Genomic DNA, 20,225 nt, shown 5'->3' on the forward strand with positions numbered 1-20,225 from the left:
CTGATGCCCTCTTCTGGCCTCTGTGGGCACCAGGCACACATGTGGTACATACAAGACACGAGGACAAAACACTCATACACATACAAAGAAATAAATCTTTAGAAGGAAGAGTTTATTTGGGGCTGATGGTTCCAGGGGGATGTGTCAAAGAAACATTATGGCAAAGAAACATGGCAGCCGCAAATGGCTACTGCAACAGCAGCTGAGAGCTCAGATCTCAGACTGCAAACCTGGAGCAGAGAGTGCTAACTTGAATGACCCAAGTCTTCAAGCACCAATCACCAGTGACATCCTTCTTCCAGCAAGTCCACACCTCTTAAGTCCCAACAAAAACTTCTACCAACTGAGAACCAAGCATTAAAATGCCAGGGTCTAAGGGACAGCTCCTTCAAACCATCACAGCACGCCTGAACTCCAGGACTCTATCCCCATCAGCCAAATACTCTGGTGCACACTAGCACTTAGTAAGTGGAGGCAGAGAGATCAAAAATTCAAGTTCATCTTAGTCTACATAATATGTTCAGAGTCAGCTTGAGCTCCATGAGACCCTGTCTCAAAACAGCGCCACTCTACTGAATAGATATATGTCGCATCACACAGGAGCCTTAGAACCTTGGGAAGACTCTTCAGAAGACAGGCCTGCTTACAACAGACATCCGCTTAGGCAGCTGTCACTCATCCATGCTTTCTGACTTTCACTTTCACCGGCTCAGTCTAGCCTCATCACAGGAGGTAGCAGCGTACCCCGAGCAGTCGAACCTCTCTGCTTATTCTTCTATTGACATCAACAACTTATTTTATATTAAAACCTCACTTGCACATAGAAAGAACTCTTGGAGAAGTTTGAAAAATGCTGTTTGACATCTCTCCCCCAAACAATCTCCCAATCAAACAACACACATCCATTCCTGAGTAAAGTACTGAGAGCAGGGCAGATGTGCTGGCTCGCTTCTTTAATCTCTGCACTTGAGAGGCAGAGGCAGGCAGATCTCTGTGAGTTCAAGGCCAGGCTGGTCTACATAGTGAGTTCTAGTCCAGCCAGGGTTACAAAGTGAAACCATGTTTCAAAAGACAAAACCAAAATAAAATTTAAGTACCAAGAGCAAAGAGATACAGAAGGCAAGGTCACTCCCTTCAAGCATAGTGAAGATTTATTTCTAACATACTGCCCTGGGGACTAAATGATGCCTATATTAGTCAGGGCTCTCTAGAGTAGCAGAACTTACAGAGTGACTCTCTTTTCTACATATATAAAAGGGGGATATTAGAATGACTTACAGGCTATGGTCCAACTAATTCAACAGTGGCTGGCTATGAATGCAAAGTCCAATAATCCAGAAGTTTCTCAGTCCACAAGACTGGATGTTTCAGCTAGTCTTCAGGAGATTCTAGAATCCCAAGGAAGTAGGCCCTGAGGCTAGTGAAGGAAAGGACTTGCTAGCAAGGTGAGAACAAGCGGGCCAAGAGCAGAAGCTTCCTTCTTCTACGTCCTTATATAGGCTTCCAGCAGAAGGTGTGGCCCAGATTAAAGGTGCAGCTTCCCACCTCCAGATCTGGGTCAAAGGTTTGTGTCTTACCACCTTAAAGGTCTAGATGATAAATGGATTTTTCCACTTTAAACTGTGCAAAAATGTCTCTCGCAGGAGTGCCCTTCATTTCTGGATTGTAGTTCATTCCAGATGTAGTCTAGTTGACAGCCAAGAAGAGCCATCATGTGGCCCTCAACTGGATTAGTTCACTGTTTAATTTTGATTCAAACTGTGATCTTTATGGGGCTTAGTATTTAAATCAGTAGACAACATGAAAATCAGGGTTTTAGGGGTCCCTTAAAATATGATGGATTCCCTACTGCCCAGGATACTGTTCCACTGCCACTGTGTTTGTCTCCCAACGGTAGGATCAGGTCATATACCCTGGCCTGATCTAATTATCTAAGTCACCTTAGATATGTATGGCCTCCTACAGGTATCTGGTTGCTGGATTATCACTCTAATGTGATATGTGTGTGTGTGTGTGTGTGTGTGTGTGTATAAAATATAATATGATAATGTAAAATGTAATATTATATCACATTAGACTCTATACACATATATTTTAAGATTAATTTGTAGTTTGTGTGTTTACTTTTTGCTTACATAGCTGTCTGGGCACCACTTGTATGTTCAGTGCCTGAGGAAGACAGGAGAGGTTGTTAGATCCCCTGGAAGAGGAGTTACAGATAATTTTGAGTCGCCATGTGGGTGCTGGGAATTGAACCCAGAATATGTGGAAAAGTAGTCAGTGCTCTGAATCACAGAGCCATCTACTTAGCCCCTATTGTGATAATATACATATATTGACAATTTACCATTAAAACATTTTAAATTCTGTAAGCTAATTCTGTTTCTATAATATAGTATGATGTTTCCAATAAGCCTGAGAAGTAGGTATGACAAGTATTATGAGCTACATATTTCACATAAGTTAATGAAAAATTGGAGTGGGTGATCTCCTGCTCCTTGGGTAGGGGAGGGGGTTCTAGAATGCCAGCTGTCTCCTTGATCAGGAACTCTACCTTTAAGAGCATTACAGAAGGACCCCCTGGCGTATCCATTCGCCCTGTTAGGAGATTCAGATGGAAGAAGGTCAAATATTAGAGAAGGGGGCTGTTTTCTCCTCCCTTGGAACTCCTCCCAGTCTCAGTAGGTTTGTTCTTCTTTCTCACTTTCCACTAATAAATCTATGTTTGATCTGCTAAAACAAAAACAAAAAAAAAAAAAAAAGAAATAAAGGAAGGAAGAAAAGAGGAAAAAGAAAGAAAAAAGAAAAGACATTATAGGAGGAAAAAAAGTAACTCAAAGTTATGGTTGGAGATTTGACTATTACTTAAGACTGAGTTGTGGTCAGGTGGTGGTGCGCACACCTTTAATTCCAGCACTAAGGAGGCAGAGACAGGCAGATCTTTGTGAGTTTGAGGCCAGTCTGATCTACAGAGCGAGTTCCAGTACAGGCTCCAAAGCTACAGAGAAATCCTGTCTTGAAATAACAGACAAACAAAAAGACTGAATTGTGATATATTATATACACATATATGCATATAATGTTTAATATACAATATATGTATAATATACACATATTTATATATACAATGTGTGCTATGAAATGTATGTATACATACATATACATTTCTATTTTTTACTTAGTTTGAGCTGGCTGCAGCAAGCTCCCCAGATTTTCCTCTTTCTGCCTCCACAGTACTGGGAAGGCCACACCATGATGCCCAGCTCTATGGGCACTATGGATGCAACCCAGATCACTATGCTTGGTAGGCAAGCACTTTACTAGCTGAGCCATTGCGCTAGCCCAGCTTTCTGTTTTTGTTGTTGTTGTTCTTGTTGAGCATGGCTCCCTAGGAAGCTAGCGCTAGCCTCAAGTTCACAGTCCTGCCTCAGCCTCCTGAGTGCTGGTACCCCAGGTGTGTGCCACCATGCCATAGCTAGAATTTTAATAGGATGGAGAACTTGTCAATTTAATGAGTGATGGTCCTGCTCAATATTTTATATTAGGGTAGGATAATATCACACCAATAAATACTTATATCTAAGGGAAATAGAAACAAAAAGTTACATGTTCTAGACAATCAAAATGTCAATTTTTTTTCAGTTTCCCACCTACATATACAGATGCCATTTTTCTTTTTGTTACATATATAGTATCAAACAACATACAGTGTTTCATAACTTGATTTACTCCTAAACAATGCTCTATTGGAGGCTGGAAAGATGATTCATCCGTTAAGATCACTTGCTGTTCTTCTAGAAGACCTGAGTTTTGTTCCAAGAACCCACACTGGAATCCAAACTACTGCCTATAACTCCAGCTTCAAGGGATCAGACACCTTGTCTGGTCTCAGAAGGTATTGTCACACATGTGTTTCACACACACACATACACATGCACTCACACATGCATTCATACACACAAATAAATCTCAAAAAATCATTGCAAATTTATTTATTATGTATACAGTGTTCTGTCTGTATGTATGCCTGCACACTAGGAGAGGGCCCCAGATCTCATTACAGATGGTTGTGAGCCACCATGTAATTGCTGGGAATTGAACTCAGAACCTCTGGAAAAGCAGCCAATGCTCTTAGCCTCTGAGCCATCTCTCCAGCCCTCAATCATTATGTGAATATGAACTAATATAAATCCCATCACCTATTTTCCAAATTGGGCTTATAATTTAATATTATACAAATATGCTGTATTAAATTTTGTCAGCTAGGTCTGGAAAGATAGCTCAGTAGTTAAGAGCACTGGCTGCTCTTCCAGAGAACCTATGTTCAATTCCCAGCACCCATACGGCAGCTCACACTTGCCTGTAACTCCACGGCAGGGCAGGGGCTCTAACACCCTCACACAGACATACATGCAGACAAAACACCAATGCACATAATTTTAAAACATTTTGGAAGCTAACTCAAGTGTATCAAACATTAATTCTCTACAACAAATTCCTAGAATTGATGTTTCACAGGGTCCATCTATTTTTAAAAATGCTTAGTCCACAGGTAATGGTCACTTAATCAATGCCTTTCCTTTTAAAATTCTCCAAGTCACTGGAGGAAGATGGTGGGAAATTCAGTAGTAAGGCACTTGCTTATCATACTTGATACCATTAGATCAACATCTAAAAACATAAATGTCTTGGGCCGGAGAGATAGCTCAGTCGCTGAAAGCTCTTTCAGAGGACCTGGGTTAGATTCCTAGCACTCATATAGTGGCTCACAACTGTCTCTCAATGACACCCTCTTTGGGCATACATGGACATTGCATGGACATATACGCAGATAGAAATATTCTTGCATATAAAAAAGAAACCTCAAAATATTTATCAAAAAGATAAATCTCATTCCTAAGTTGTCTACTTCAGCTACATCAGTCTTACTTAAGCACCACACGAATAAGTAATTTTCTTATTTAAAAAGCCTAAGCTGTTTCTAAATAGATGGATTTAAAGCACCCTAGCTTTGGAGGGACCCTGAAAAAGAATATGGCCTTAGTGGTCCAACCTTACTTACTTTCTTCTGCTCAAGATAGGACAGACCCGTCATTTCTGCCAGGTCTAGTGTTTGATTTCTTTTTCTTTCTCTCAATGAACGTGGCTCTTTTCTTCTGCAGGAATCTGAATCATTTATGTAACATATGTACATATGTTTGTGTAACGTATGGACAAATGTCTATGTACAAATCAAAGTATGTCTCTTCCGGAAAGTGTAGCTGAGATAATCCCATCCCCAAATATCCTTTTTCTTTGCACATGAATCATTTTCCTCTGTAATTTTAGATATATACCTAAAATTTCCTCATGGTGGGCAAGCTCTTCCTGGCAGGTTAGATGTTTTTTAAATCTGCCTCCATAGCGAACGAGAGTGCTGAGTACAAGATCTTGAAAATGTCTGTGAGATTGTACAATGAGTTACAATAGAAAGTTTAGAATCCACAGTATTCTCTAGATGTATTTTTTTCTTTTTTTGAGACACAGTCACATATAGCACTGCTGGGTTCAAACTCGGCTATGTAGCTAAAAGCCTGACTTTGAACGCCTTCTCCTCCTACCTCCATCCCTCAAGTGCTCCGATAACAGGCTTGCGTTACTATGCTTGGCTCTCTGATGTCTTTTAGAAATTTTTGAAGTTTATTATCATGTTTGTCTGTGCACATGTGAGCATGCACACATGCCACTAAGTGTTGTCTGGGTTTTTGTCCTGCCTGGTTTCTGTCCTCCCACCAGGTCCCACAGCCATTTAGCCCCAAAGAAATCACACAGAGGTCTATATTAATGATAAACTGATTAGCCCATTAGCTCAGGCTTCGTATTAGCTCTTATAACGTATATTAGCCCATTATTCTTGTCTGTTAGCCACATGGCTCAGTACCTTTTTCGGTGGGGTAGGTCACATCTTGCCTCTTCTGTGGTCGGGCTCAGGACTGCAGAGGAATGGGCTTCCTCCTTTCCAGAATTCTCCTGCTCTCATTGACCCACCTCTACTTCCTGTCTGGTTGTCCCACCTATACTTCCTGCCTGGCTACTGGCCAATCAGTGTTTATTTAAAACATAATTGACAGAATATAGACAATTGTACTGTACCAACTAAGCATGTGCCTGTGCATATGCAAGCATACGCATTTGCCACTAGCATGTGTGCAGGTCAGAGGACAGTTCATGGGGATCAGTTCTCTCCTTCCATCATGCAGATCCTGGGGACAGACTCAGGTTCCCAGACTTAGCGTCAGCTGCCTTTACTCACTGAACTGCCTTCCCTGCCCTCTGGATATTGCTTCAAAAGGCCATCTTATGTAAAATTAGGTGAAGGAACTAGATAAGTCTCTACACTGCTTTCACAAAGTTTTCTTACAATGCAATCTTAGTTAGTTATGGTGAAACAAGTAATTTTTATTAGCACAATCCAAAATACTTCCATTTATAAAAAAATATTTGAGGGGCAGCAGGATGACTCAGCAGATAAAGGTGCTTGTTGCCAAGTCTGACATCTGGCTTCCTGTCTCCATAATTCACAGCACATGACCTCTATATGTCTTCTGACCTCTATCTGTATGTGTCGTGGTACATGTATGTGTGAACATACAGAGAAATAAATGTGAAAACTTGGCATAAAATTCAGAATAAAAGGAAAAAAGTCTTTCAGAGATAAGTTAACCACAACAATGACAAAAATAGTCAGTGGTGATCACGAGACATGGATTAGCTTCATTGTATAAAGATATTTTTATTCATGGCTTATAATAAAAACAACCAATGAATTTTAAAATTATCCTAGACACTGAACATTAAAAAGCTTAGTTCATTTAAAAATAAATTATTTTCATTCCACCCCCCCAAAATGTGGTACTTCACTGTTCTAAAAATATTACGCATTCAAATGAACTGTAATTATGAACACATATAGCTTCTCACAGTTAGAAGTGTAAAAATGGATTTGCTAAATAAAATGCATGTTGCTGCAATATTTAAGCATGCTTTAAAGTAAATCATTATTATAAGGAGGCATGTAATTACTATAGGTTTGGGAGGCCTAACCAGGAACTTAAGAATCTAACTTCAGCACCTCTTGACCAATGCACAATGAACAGATATCCACCATAGCTGAGGTTTCCTCCCCTCATTCAATGGGATGAAAAGCTCAGAACGAGCACAGGCTAGAAGAAAGGGCACTAAAAAGGGAGAGGGGCTAGAAGAATTGTGGGTTTGTGGCAATGCAAAACCCAACAAAACATCATAATTTTTACCAGGGAAACAGTGACTTTCATTGTTGGGCTAAAAATAAAAACAGGTTAAAGAGATGGCTCAGCAGTCAAGAGCGATTGCTGCTCTCCCTGAGGACCTGAGTTTGGTTCCCAGTGCCACACAGGCAGCTCACAGCCTCCTTAATGCCAGTTCCAGCCGATCTGATGCCTCGGACCTACAATGGCATCTATAACTCCTGTGCACAGTCTCACACTCATACACATCACTAAAAATTATAAAAGTAAATATATTGACTGACTGACTGATTGAAAGAAAAACCTAAAATTTTATTGCAGAGAAAAAGACATTACAATGATTTGGGGAGGCCAAGAACAGCTTCATGGAAGTTATAGTTTGATTCTGGCCAGAAAAGATACATTGGAAACGCAAACAAAGAGTAAGGATGTCTAGAAAGAAGGCCATTCTGGGGAGGACAAACAGTGAGAACACATGGGTGCTAGAAAGACGTTATCTGTTTGAAATGCAATCCAGAACTCGTTCCTTTTAGGTGAACCCCAGATTTCTTTAGGGCTCTGCCTGTTTCTTAAGCAGCCACATGCATCAGAGACATCTGACTCCTCTCTTGGGTCTAAGCAAGGCCTGCCCCACTGGCCAAAGACCATGGCGTTTGGTTTGGCAGTGGTCAGTTTGGAATTTTTGTGCATCTTGATTCTGGCCAATGAGATGTGAGGAGTTCTGTAGGAGAATTCCTTGAAAGTTTTCTTTCCTCTTTTTTAAAATTTATTCTCTCATATATTACATCCCCCTAAATAAAAGGAATAAGCCTTAAAAATGACAAAAATATTATTTCCCATGTGGGCATGGTGTTATACATTTGTAATCCTGGCATTTGAAAAGCTGAGACAGAAAGTTTGCCTTGACATTCAATGCCAGCCTGGGCTACAGAACAAGACCCTGTCTCTGGCCAGGCAGTGGTGGCACACGCCTTTAATCCCAGCACTAGGGAGGCAGAGGCAGGGGGATGTTTGTGAGTTCGAGGCCAACCTGGTCTACAGGAGCTAGTTCCAGGACAGGTTCCAAAGCTACAGAGAAACCCTGTCTCGAAAAACAAAACAAAACAAAACAAAAAAACCCTGTCTCCAAAAAGTAAAAATAAATAAATAAAAAGAGTTCTGGGCCTGGGAAGCTGGGTTAGTGGGGAAAGACACACAGTGCCAAGCCTGACAACCAGGGTTGATCCCTGGGACCTACGTGGTACCTTCTTTGCCAAAGAATCACAAGAACCTGAGCTGGCTCCCCAAAGTCCACATACAAACCATACATAGTAGCACACACGTGTAATCCCATCATTCTTGTGTCACTGAAATGGAGAGAGAGGAGAATCCTGGGAAGCTTGACAAGCAGCTAGCTTGGCCTAGGCAGTAATGAAGATCAAGAGATCTTATCAAACAGGATGGAAAGCAGAGATGAGGACTAATATCTCCACACGTGTACCATATGAGTGCACCCGCACTCACACATGTAAGTGCATATACATACCGATAAAGACAGAAACAAAACGATTTCTGAAAGAATGTTCATGGTTTGCGGGAGGGGACGGGATGCTGTCTGTGGTACCTGGGTGTCCAGATAGGATGGAGCATCCTCACCTGGCAGCACCATATTCAATCTGATGTGTTCGTCCACCTTCTCAAGGCCACCGCCTTTTCCGAAATTTGTGTTAGCTTAAATCCTGGATGTACTGGTAATTGGCAGTGAGCTCTCCCTGCCTGGGTTCCCTGCAGCTACAGCAAATTGGCAGTAAAGTTCCCTTAGCAGCTGCTAATGGCTGACGGGAGCATACAGCATGGTTCCATTTACAGGAGGCAAACAAACGCAAACCCAGGTAGAGCTTTAGATAACGAGTATGAGGCAATGGCACAGAAAAACTCATGAAAAGACGCAGGTAGATTTATTAATGCATGCCGCACCCGGTGAAAGGTTAGGAGAGGGGCTCTCCATGCTAGAGCTTGAATTTCTACTGTGAGACTATACTTGTGTGTTATTTACCTAAACTTAAAAAAATGAAGAATTCAAGAAGTGTTAGGGTGTCCCTTACGCAGTGACATGTAGAAAAGAAGCTGGAGGAGCCAGGAACATAGGCACAACAGAAAGTTGCATTGCCAGTTTCTGCAGGGGCCGATGACTTCATGCGGTTATTGTGTCTGTGTACAAGGACTCTTTATTCTGCTGGTCATTTCACTGGAACCTTGCTAGGATTGAAAACCCTTGAGTCTTGTCTTAGTGTTCTAATGCTGTGAAGAGACACCATGATCACGGCAGCTCTTATAAAGGGAAGCATTTAATGGAGGCTTGCTTATGGTTTTAGAGGTTTAGTCCATTCATGGGCATGGTGAGAAGCATGCAGGCAGACACGGTGCTGGAAGCGTTGAGAGTCCTATGTCCATAGCAACAGGAGGAAAGAGAGCCTTTGGGCCTGGCTTGGGCCCTTGAAACCTCAGAGCCTACCCACAGTGACACATTTCCTCCTACAAGGCCACGTCTACCCCTAATGAATAGTGCACTCCCTTAGCATTCAAATCTATGAGCCTATGGGGGCCATTCTTATTCAAACCACCACAGGCCTAAAACGCACGTGCGCACACACACACACACACACACACACACACACACACAGGCACCATCATCCAGCCCATGTGATTTTCTTAGTTTTGTCAATTTGATCATTAATTTTTCATGTTTCACATGTTAAGATTTTGACCCATTTATCTTCCGTGTTCCATATAACAAATTATTGGCTGAGTCAGGTGTATGTCATCTTTTCTCGCTTGGCCTCCCCTTTCCCATAGATGAAGTACTTCAACCTTTCATTGTATCTTGAATTTGTGTAACTTTTGTCTGTTTGCTTGCTTTTAAACAAATTTCACTTCCAATTTCTCCTACTCGTACAACCATACCAGGTTTCCAGTTTCATTCCGGTCCCTGCACTTCCACATGTTTACGCACGTACACAATCACAATCACTCAAGAATTATACTTGCTCCATAGAACGTCTGAGATTCACCCAAGATATCTGTGATCTGACCTGGACATTAAAGCTTCAACCTTCTGTCTCCATGCTTCACTGCCGGAATCACAGGCTTAAAGTTCTTCTTCCTGTTCCCTAAGCACACTTTCTTTTCCCACTTTGTAGATATTCAACACACTATTTTCTAAAGATTATGTTATCTTGTATTGTTTTTTAATCTATCCTTTTGCGTATGTTTATGTGTGTGAGTGTGAGCGTGTGCATGCTACACACGTGTGTAGAGGCCAGAGGACAATTGTGGGTGGCAGTCCTCATCATCTACCTTGCTCGAGACAGGGTCTCTTGTTTGCTCCTGCATCTGTCCTTGACTGTCCTGTCTCCACCTCCCATCTGTCTGTGAGCACACAGTGGTCACAGATGCTCCACTGTGCCCTGCCCTGCCGTACATGGTTCCTAAAGACCTGAACTTGGGTTGCCCAGAACAGCTTGAAGTCTTCCATTTGTATTTAATATGTGGATCCATTGTTGTGTCTGCTGTTGATTATAACGTGTCAAAGTCAGAATCCTCACCTTAACCTTCATGTAACAGCTTCTCCATTCTACTCAATGATCATAGGCTAACACTGAAGAAGGCATTCTTCAATGGTGAGCTAGTTGGCTAACTGGAGGACAAGAAAATTTCACCATACCTTTATTATTTGTGGGAAGAATTGTTTATCAACTTCCAAAGGTAAAAGGAGAAGCAAATGTTACTCTATAGATGTGTTGAAAATGTACATTGCATGAATCTGAGCTGGAATATACAAGGGAGATATATGTATTAGTTAGTGCCAGCTCAGCCATTCAATGGCATCTGTTGAATACATAATGCGTGCTGATAAACCCTAGAGATATGGAAGTGATTACATAGACTAAATCTATGCTTTTCTGTGACTTCCAAAGGAAAGCATAGACAGTAAATGAAATGTTATGCAATGTATTATGCAAATAGTTTATTTAATTTAATAAACTAGAATAGGTGCTTAGGAAGTGTGAGAGATATGTTGAGGGGGTGGTAGTTACAACTTAAAATAGTGTCCAGTATTTTCTCGCATAGGAAAAAGTCAATATGTCTATGCATAACAGAATTAAGATTGGCTTGAATAAGTGTGCCTCAGAAAACATGGCTAGAAATATTGTCTTTATGGTTTAATTTTAGTTGTTTTTTAACAAAGACTTCAAAATGGCAGCTCAGGTTGATTTTTTAGCACAGTGGAGAATAGCTCTTATACACATGCAATTTGGAGGCAGTCCTTCTCCGGCTGGATCATCATCAAGATCCTAACAAGGAAAATTAAGAAATATAGATGCTTCAGAAATTGAGTAACAACTTACCTTCTATATCCAGCAAGCTTCTCCAGAGTTCACCGGGCCCAGATTGAGAACTAAGGATCTCTTGGCAAAGTATCTTCACTTGCAGAAAGAATCCAAAGACTTGGGCTGAACTCACATTTTGGGATTTATATGGAAACTCAAGACATATCTTTTTACCTTACCATATGCACAATTTGAATAAGCAATAGAAATTTCTACAGGTTCACCCTCAAAAGGCTTGTGGTTCAAAAAAAAAAAGTATGTTTTACCCCCTACACTCAATATGGCCTCTTTGCAAGCAAAGGAGAGCATTCTTTTCATAATGTTGTGTAAAACCACTGTTAAAAGGGACAACTTTCCACTTCACAATTGATTTCTATAATGGGATCTAAATAGCACAGAAGCCATTGGAATGCATCCTAGAGTAAACAGAAGAGGAAACTGAATCTTATTAACTACAATGATTGCAATAAGGGGTTGGGGGTGTGGCTCAGTTGGTAGAGTGCTTGCCTGGAAAGTACAAACATCCTGGGTTCCACAGCAATGCAAACTGGGTGTGGGGACACACCTGCAATCCCAGCACTTGGGCAGAAAAGGGGTACACTCGGAAATTCCACACTTATTGGGTACATGATGAGACTGAGGTCACTCTAGACTGCATGAAAGCTGGTTTTGGCGAGTGTGTGTGTGTGTGTGTGTGTGTGTGTGTGTGTGTGTGTACATGCATGCGCATGTGCGTGAATATGAAGTTATATGGAAGCTAATATGAAGTTATGTACTAGAACATGACCCTGTAATCGTTCTGCTGATACTGCATCAATGCAAATTTTCGTTGGAATGGGAAAAGAACACAGACAGTCTGCAGACAGCGAGGGCTAGATATGGGAGAAGCATTAATGCTAACAAGGAAGAAAGTGAGCCGCAACCCCAACCCCTTATTGCTATCACTGTAGCTAAATAAGACTCAATTTCCTCTTCTGTTTGCTCTAGGATGCATTCCAATGACTTCTATGCTATTTATATCACATTATAGAAATCAATTGTGAAGCCTAAAAACTGTTTCCATTACCAGTTTTTGAGAATGCCTGAACAAACTGATTCTCTAGCCTTCTTAGGGTCTGGGTTCACACTTTCCTGTGAGGAGCAGCCAGAAGCTGACGGTGGTGCTCCTCTGTATGCATGCATGTGCATAAGCTGAGATGAAGGACAAGCTAATGATGCTTTACAGGATTTATCAGGAATTTTGTCACGCTTTCTCTTTCTTCCAGCACCGCTGACCATGTAGAAAGAGGTTTAGTTCTAGATAATTCTATAATGAGGCATTACATCACCAGACCACATAAATAGATACTATATATGCGAGTAAAAATAGATCAAGTCAATTTCTTTTCTTAAAAAGGCACAGAAAATGCTTACCTGATATACATTAGTGTGAAGCCTATTTTGGGCTACTTCCTGGACCGTTTCAAACAGAGTTTTCAATTAAACTTCACAGCAAACAATTTTCTTTCATTTCTCTGGGAGCTTTAGATACAGGCTAATGGGCAGGTGTGTTATGCTGGGGTGCAGTTGGTACCCTCAAAACATAAAAACAAGGAAGCAAGCATTTGTAGAGTAAACTGAAGACCTCTTGAAGCGATTGTTTCTTGATTAGTCTGAAGCAAAGAGTCATGTTACCCCCCTGGCTTGGTAAGGCTTATGATAAATACCTTGATGTAGTCAAATCCCCTTGCTAGGCAACGAAATCCCAGAAGAATATGTTGAAATGCCTCGTAAGATTCTATGTGCAGTAAGTCTCCAACCTGTATGTCTACAAGCAAAATTTCCAGTCTAAAATTAGTGCACCTGGGCACGGTAATACACAGCTTCAATCCCAGCCAGCTCTTGGAGGGATGGAGGCAGAGGCTCTGAATACAAGGCCAGGGTGCTCTACCTATGGAGTTCCAGCCATTCAGAGCTACTTAATGAGGTTTAATCTCTGCCACCCCACCCAAGTTAAAAACAAACAAATAAAAGTGTGCAGCAATTTAAGTAACACCCTTCAGGCTTACTGTAGTACTGAAACTAAGACTTTTCAAACCATTTCCTATTTGTCTTTATTTTAGAGGAGGGTCTTTTCATGTTGCTCAAGCTGTCCTGTACTGCAGGACTCAAATGGTCCTGCTCAGCCTCCTGAATGGTGGGCCTGGGTTGCCACACCCTGCCTTGTCTGTATATCTTCTTAAGACAGAGTCTCCCATAGTCCAGGTTGGTCCTGAACTCAAAAAATAGTTGAGGGTGACCTTGAAGTCCTGATCAGCCCTCCCCTTCCTCCCCTGTGCTGTGATTATAGGTGTGTATAATTCCCCATCTATCCTACGGTAGAATCATCCTCCAAGCCCCACTTCATGAGGTGCTGGGGACCTAAACCTAGCGCTTCCTACCTTTTAGGAAAGCATCCTACCAACTGAGCTACATCTCCAGCCCAAGCTTATCTATTTTTGAATAACTGATTTTTTTGTACTTTCCATCTTTCTAGTGGAACGGATTTCCAGTGTAGGATCTGCTCAGTGTTTTACAGAGATGTGCCGTCTTTTCTGCCCAGACACATCCCCAGTCCTGAGATTCTTGTCGTGACACAAATGTCTGTGCCCAACATGTCCTGCTCTACTGCAACATCCAATTTCAACCCTGTTTAAGTAATTCCTGCCACTGCTACTGCCAAACACTTACTCACCTGTGGCTTCCGTCCTTTTCACAAGTGATCTATTCTAGCAACATCACATTGGTTTTAGATTCTAATGTTTGAGGGGCTGTTCTCTTTCACCAGAGTAACAAATGCAGGTACTTTTCTGAGGTCCATCCTTCGGCCAAGAGGGAAGGATTCATAAAGAAACATCAGGGGTTTGGAAGGATAGCTCAGCTATTAAGGGCAGCTACTATTCTCACAGCAGGTGGGGGTTTGGTTCTTAGCACCCATATTGGGAGGCTCACAAATACCTGGAACTCCAGCTCCAGGTAATCCAACTTACTCTCCTGGTAGGTAGGTGCCTTTGGGTACCTGGATACAATGTGTGAATACTCACACACAGACTCCCTCCCCCCAAACACATAAAGAATAAAAATAAAATCTTAAAGGAAAAAATAAGAAAAATTAAGGGCTAACATGCTTGTAAATTGTGAACCTGGGAAGCAGAGGCAGGAGGCAGAAGTGTGAATATTAAGTTCAATGGCAGCCTGGACATACAGCAAAAGCCTGTATCCAATAAAATCAAGGGCTAGGAGTGTAAACCAGTGATGGAGAATGCAAGAACCCCTGGATTGTTCAATCGCCTGATCCCTAACAACACAAAGAAACAAAAACCAGCACTTAGGATTGTAGATCAATGATTTAACATTTGGTTCCCACGCTCAATGCCGTGGTCCATCTCCGGCACATTCCCCATCCCCAACAAGGTAGGTAAAGTCCCAAGCAGAGGAAAGATTAAACAGCGGTGTGTGTAAATCAGTCCTTAAGTCAAGGGAAAGGGAACCAGAATCCTGTGGTGGCCTTAAGTAGTATTCCCAAGAAGAGGGCAAAATGAACAATTGAAGGCACTTTTAACAATCCCTCGGCCACCTTCCCTGTTGATGGATTTGTGTTCATACTGTCAAGGGTTTTTATATACTTCTCCTGTGAATGGGGAGACAGGGTTAAGTGTCATGACTGCATCCGACAGAAGATTAGCTTTGTGAAATTACTTGGCCTACTTAAAAATGAAAATGGAACCAGCATTTGGGAGGTAGAGGCAGGCAGATAGATCTCTGTGAGTTGGAGGCCTGCTCGGACTACATAGAAAGTTCCAGGACAGTCAGAGCTACACAGTGAGACTCTGTCTCAAAAACAAAACAAAACAAACAAAAAACTAGGAGACTTTGACTTCATAAGCTGCCACTGAGCTGAGGCCAAGTTTGCTTTGTGACTGAAAGCCAACGTTCTGACAGGTTTTTTTTTTTTGTTTGTTTGTTTTCATTTTTCCCGAAACAACAAGGGCTCAGTGTGAATTAACATCTTCAAATTGTTTCAAGATCTTTAAGTGAGACACGTGATTAACCCTTGCCTGATGCAGACACCAGCTCTTCTTCCTGTCCAGAGAAAAAAAGAGCTAGCTGGTATTGCCACTAGGATTCTAGACCTTCAGACTCATGCTGAACCCAAGACTGAACTTCATATGGATTTTTAAAAAAGCATCTCTTCCAGGTTTACTCCTGAAACTCCAGATGGAGTACTGGTGAAAAAGCCAGTTAGACAATTAGGATAATTAGAGGGACTGGATCCATTAAGTAGAAAATTGTGATGGACGAAGCTGAACTAGGGGGAGATAGATGTAAAGGCAGCTAGCATTCATAGTATGTGCTTAGCAGATTGACACATCCTTTACATTTTTTCCCCTCAGTGCTGAGAATGAAGCCAGAGCTCTGTGTACGCTAGACACTACCACTGTGCTACAGTCCCCTATTTAATTTAATTTCATTTAGTAAGAGACCGAGGCTCCCTACGTTGCTCAGGCAGGGTTTTGGATTCTGCATCTCTCATTTTCTTCGGTCTCCACTTTAAAAAGCAAGCATTCTTATGGCTCAGACAAGTCCATCTCTAACACCAAGGAACGCAGTCATCATGCAGGCCCTGTGGATGGCAACTCCATACTGGCACCAGGACATGATGATGCTAGCTCATGGCAAGGAGTAGTTTCTGTTACTAAACCAGGCCCCTAGTGAGCATCCTCCCTTGACCTCCAGAGCGCTTGGATCACAGGCACACACCACCACCTGTGCAGCACCTTATTTTATTTATGTATTTATTGACAGTTACAGGGATGGAACCTTGTGGTCCCTAGGCAAGAAGCGCTCTATTCCAGAGATGCATCCCAACCCTCATCTCATCTTCTTATTGTTGTAGTGCCCCAGGGCTCATTTCTGAGCTCTGTTTCTGTAGCTACAGACAGGGCTGATTTCTACTAGCCCCATGGCCTTACATATCATCTACATGGGACAGCCTCCAAATTTAAGTTCCCTCTGGACACACATACCTCATTTAAGTGTTTAACACAGATCTCAGTTTACTCTATTTCAAAGTCTAAAATACACCCCTCCCCCAACTTGTTCTTTCCCACTCTCTTCAATTTCAGCAAATCAAAAGCCTCAGGACCGGGCCGGGTCGTGGTGGCGCACGCCTTTAATTCCAGCACTCGGGAGGCAGAGGCAGGTGGATCTCTGTGAGTTCGAGGCCGGCCTGGTCTACAAGAGCTAGTTCCAGGATAGACTCCAAAGCTAGAGAGAAACCCTGTCTCAACTGCCCCCCCCCCCCAAAAAAAAACCCCAAAGTCCCAGGACCATCGCGGACATTACTTTCTCTAACACCCAAGGCATCAGCAATTTCTACTGAGTGTTTTAGCTTCTAGCATTTGAACTCTTCTTCCAATCACTCTGACTCCAAAGCAGGCCATTTTCTTTTTCATCCTGACTAGGCTAATCTTGTATGCTCTTGTCTCTCCCTGTGTGTATCACTTATACAGCTAACTGCAATAATTTTGGTCAGTAATGGTCTCAGCTCAGCTACAGTATAGAGTCTCAGACCTTAGCGGGCACCAGCACCATCTGGAGGACTCCTTCAAGCAGGGAATCCTGGCTCTACCTCGAGGTTGTCGAGACAGTAAGTTTGGAGTGGAACTGGAGAATTCCCATCTCTAAGTTCCCAGGGGTTCCTTCCTCTAGCAGGCATTGAGAGAAGAGTCCCCTCCTTCCTGCTCTACCTTTTCCTCAACACGACAGGCATCTTGGCTGACAGGGATCGTCACTGTTTTTGCCTCTGCCCTGGGCACTCATGCCTTGCATTACTCAAGGTTCATGTTGATTCATCTTTGTTTAACCCATACCTCAAGAGGCCTTCCTGACCACTCCTCACCCCAGCACGCCCTATCCTCACCGCAATTTTATTCTTCTTCACAGCGGGCATCCATCCTCTGCTCATTGTTTCTCTTAGCACGTCCAAAAGGGCAGCTCGCCAAACTCAGCGACCTGCGTTTGCTCTGTCACGTTCCCAAGCTCTGCTTAGTAGGTGCTCATTTCACTTGCCCAAGGACCAGATCAGGGACACCCAGGAAAAGACCCCTAGCTCCAGGCTTGGGACACTGGCCAGGTCGATTCCTTTTTTTCTTGCCTCGGTTTCCCCTTTCAGAAAGGCAATGGTTGGCCTGCCCGGGGCAAGACACTCGGACGCACAGAGGAGGACGTGAATACGCCCGTGAATCAGAGCCGGCCGTGCCCAGGCGAGCGCCCTTCCGCACGAGCCCTCCCCGCCGCCCATCCTCCAGCCTCGGTGCCCGGTCCCTCAGGGCGCCCGCCCGCCGCCGCCGCCGCCTCCAGACGCCGCGGAGGAAGGGGCGGCGCCGAGGGAGGGGTCCCTCCGCCGCGGGAGGCCGCAGCGCCCGCCCGTCACGGCGTCGGCGCCGGCCGGGAGAACCCGGAAGTGGCCGAGCCGCGCGCTCGCCCGTCCCATCGCCGTCGCCGCCGCCGCCCCGCACACGGGGGACCGCGGGAGCCGCGCCAGGCACAGGAGCGCGCGGGGCCGACGGGCCATGGCCGCGGGGGCCGCCGCCGCAGGTGGTGGCGCGCGGTGAGGAGCGCTGCGCCCCCTCGGGGCGGATGGAACGCGGCTGGGCGGGCGGACCGTGCCGGCGTCCGCGGCTGGAATGGTGCTGGCGGCGGCGGTCGCTGCCTGCGTTCTGAAGCCCGCGAGGAGCCACAATGGAGACTCCGCCGCTGCCTCCCGCGTGAGTGAGCGAGCGGGCGCCCGGGGCGAGCGGCGGAGGGGCTGTGCGGCTGCGGAGGGCGCGCGGCGCTGCGGAGGACACGCCGCGATCGCGGGGGGCGGCGGGCGATGGGGAGGCGCGGGGCGTGACGGGGCGCGGCGCCCGCAGTCCGGAGGGTGACCGCGGGACCGGACTGTGCCCGGTCGGGCGGGCATGGGTAGGGGCTTCCCGGTCTCGGGGCGAATTGAACGTTCGGGATGGGGCTGTGCGTAGGGCATGGGGGGGGGGCACACGACTGCGATCGCCCTGTGGGTACCTCTCGTGTCATGCATGGGTTGCTGCTGCCCATCTCGCCCACCCTTTTTCTAGTAGGGAGTGAGAGGATGCACAGGAAACTGGAAAGTACCAGACGCCTGGAGTCTAAAATGAATGCGATCTGAGGTTGCTTGCTTCTCGGAATTTCTAATAAAATTAATATCCTAGGAGCTTTAACATCACTCCAAATGAGCTGCGGCCGTTTTAGGGCATGTGATCTCTTACCTGGCACTGCAGAAAATCTTTTATCCAGAAATCAGAGCATCTCTCGTTCCCTTGGTACCCGGGGCACGTTGATAGTGTTACCGACCTGTTAGGCACAGGTGTCTTTTTTCCTTGGTGCCCAAGTACATGCAAGATCACCCGCAACAAAATTACTTTCTAGAAATAAGAACTGAAGAGGGGTTTTGTTTTTAAAACGCCTGTATAAAAGTGGCCTGTAAATCTCCAGGAGTTTAGACGTTCCGTGTTCCCACCCCCTACCCACCTCGTCCCTGTCCCTTCAACCTTAACCAAGGAGCAGACTCCTTTGGATCTGACTTTTCAAACCGCAGACAAACCTCACTCTGAAAAGAGATATACCTTTTCATTCGATCTGATTCATGGAGCCATATCGGTTTTCAATGAAATTTGGCTACCTTCACTCCATCACATTTCTTCCTCGCCAGCCTCTTGTGGCTATTTGGCAGAATTCCAGCTAAAATAAGGCTATTTGGTTCGGGATGAACATTTTTTTTTTTTGTATTTTGAATCCTTTCATGAGATAGAATAGGATTATAAAGCCACAGTTTCTGTGGGTGCATTACAGGATTTTGAGCTTGAGTGGAACAGGTCATGGGGCTCTGAAGAGTGTGTATGGGTGACAGGAGTCTTGGCTTGCCCCTTCTTGGCTGGTAGAAATGATAGAAAAAGCAAGGGATCAGATGCTGGCCCATGGTGATGGCTTTGAGGCCGTGGGGTGCGCTCTCACGCTCCCCAGCAGGTTGGGGAAGCCTCCTGAGCCCCTTGGGAAACGCATCTGTAGATTGCTTCAGCAGCTTGAGTGTGGTGCGAGCCCATGAGGTTTCCAGCCAGGTTCAGAAGCATTGGTGGCAGAATATACTCTCTGCGTATAGACAGCACACTGTGATACAAATGTGTAGGTAAGTTGCTGATGGTGAGCTTGCCCTCCCCACTGGCCGCTTTGTATCATTTAAACACAGTCCCTTTTCACTTTTGGAGCAGAGAGAACTGAAGGATGGAACAAGAGGATCTTAGGATGAAGGTTCAAAAAAAAAAAAAAACTGTGTGGAAAAACAGGCCCTAGAGGGAGAAGAGGCTGAGAAAATGGTTTTAACAGGAGAAATGGAATAGATGTTCAGGTCAGGCCTTTGGTATTGATACTTCATCTGTAGTTCTGAAACTAGATAGAGGCTTGAATGGAGGAGAAGCCTAGAGTGCTGAGCCCGAGGAGAGAATTGTAGAAACATTTTTCAATCACTGGAACTAAAGCTGTAGAGACTTTGTTG

The 20,225-nt window shown here is 44.1% G+C and overlaps 1 protein-coding gene across 1 annotated transcript in view; it reads left to right on the forward strand.

Annotated features, from left to right (window-relative positions):
* Positions 1-18,228: 18,228 nt before the first annotated feature.
* Positions 18,229-20,225, forward strand: part of Klhl2 (kelch like family member 2) — a 109,558-nt gene continuing 107,561 nt past the window's right edge. The window contains exon 1 of the mRNA XM_038326990.2: positions 18,229-18,423. Within this exon, the coding sequence (XP_038182918.1) occupies positions 18,398-18,423 (26 nt within the window). The 5' untranslated portion in view covers positions 18,229-18,397. The remainder of the gene's footprint in view (positions 18,424-20,225) is intronic.

Source organism: Arvicola amphibius, chromosome 4 (genome assembly GCF_903992535.2).
Source record: "Arvicola amphibius chromosome 4, mArvAmp1.2, whole genome shotgun sequence".
Classification (NCBI taxonomy): Eukaryota; Metazoa; Chordata; class Mammalia; order Rodentia; family Cricetidae; genus Arvicola; species Arvicola amphibius.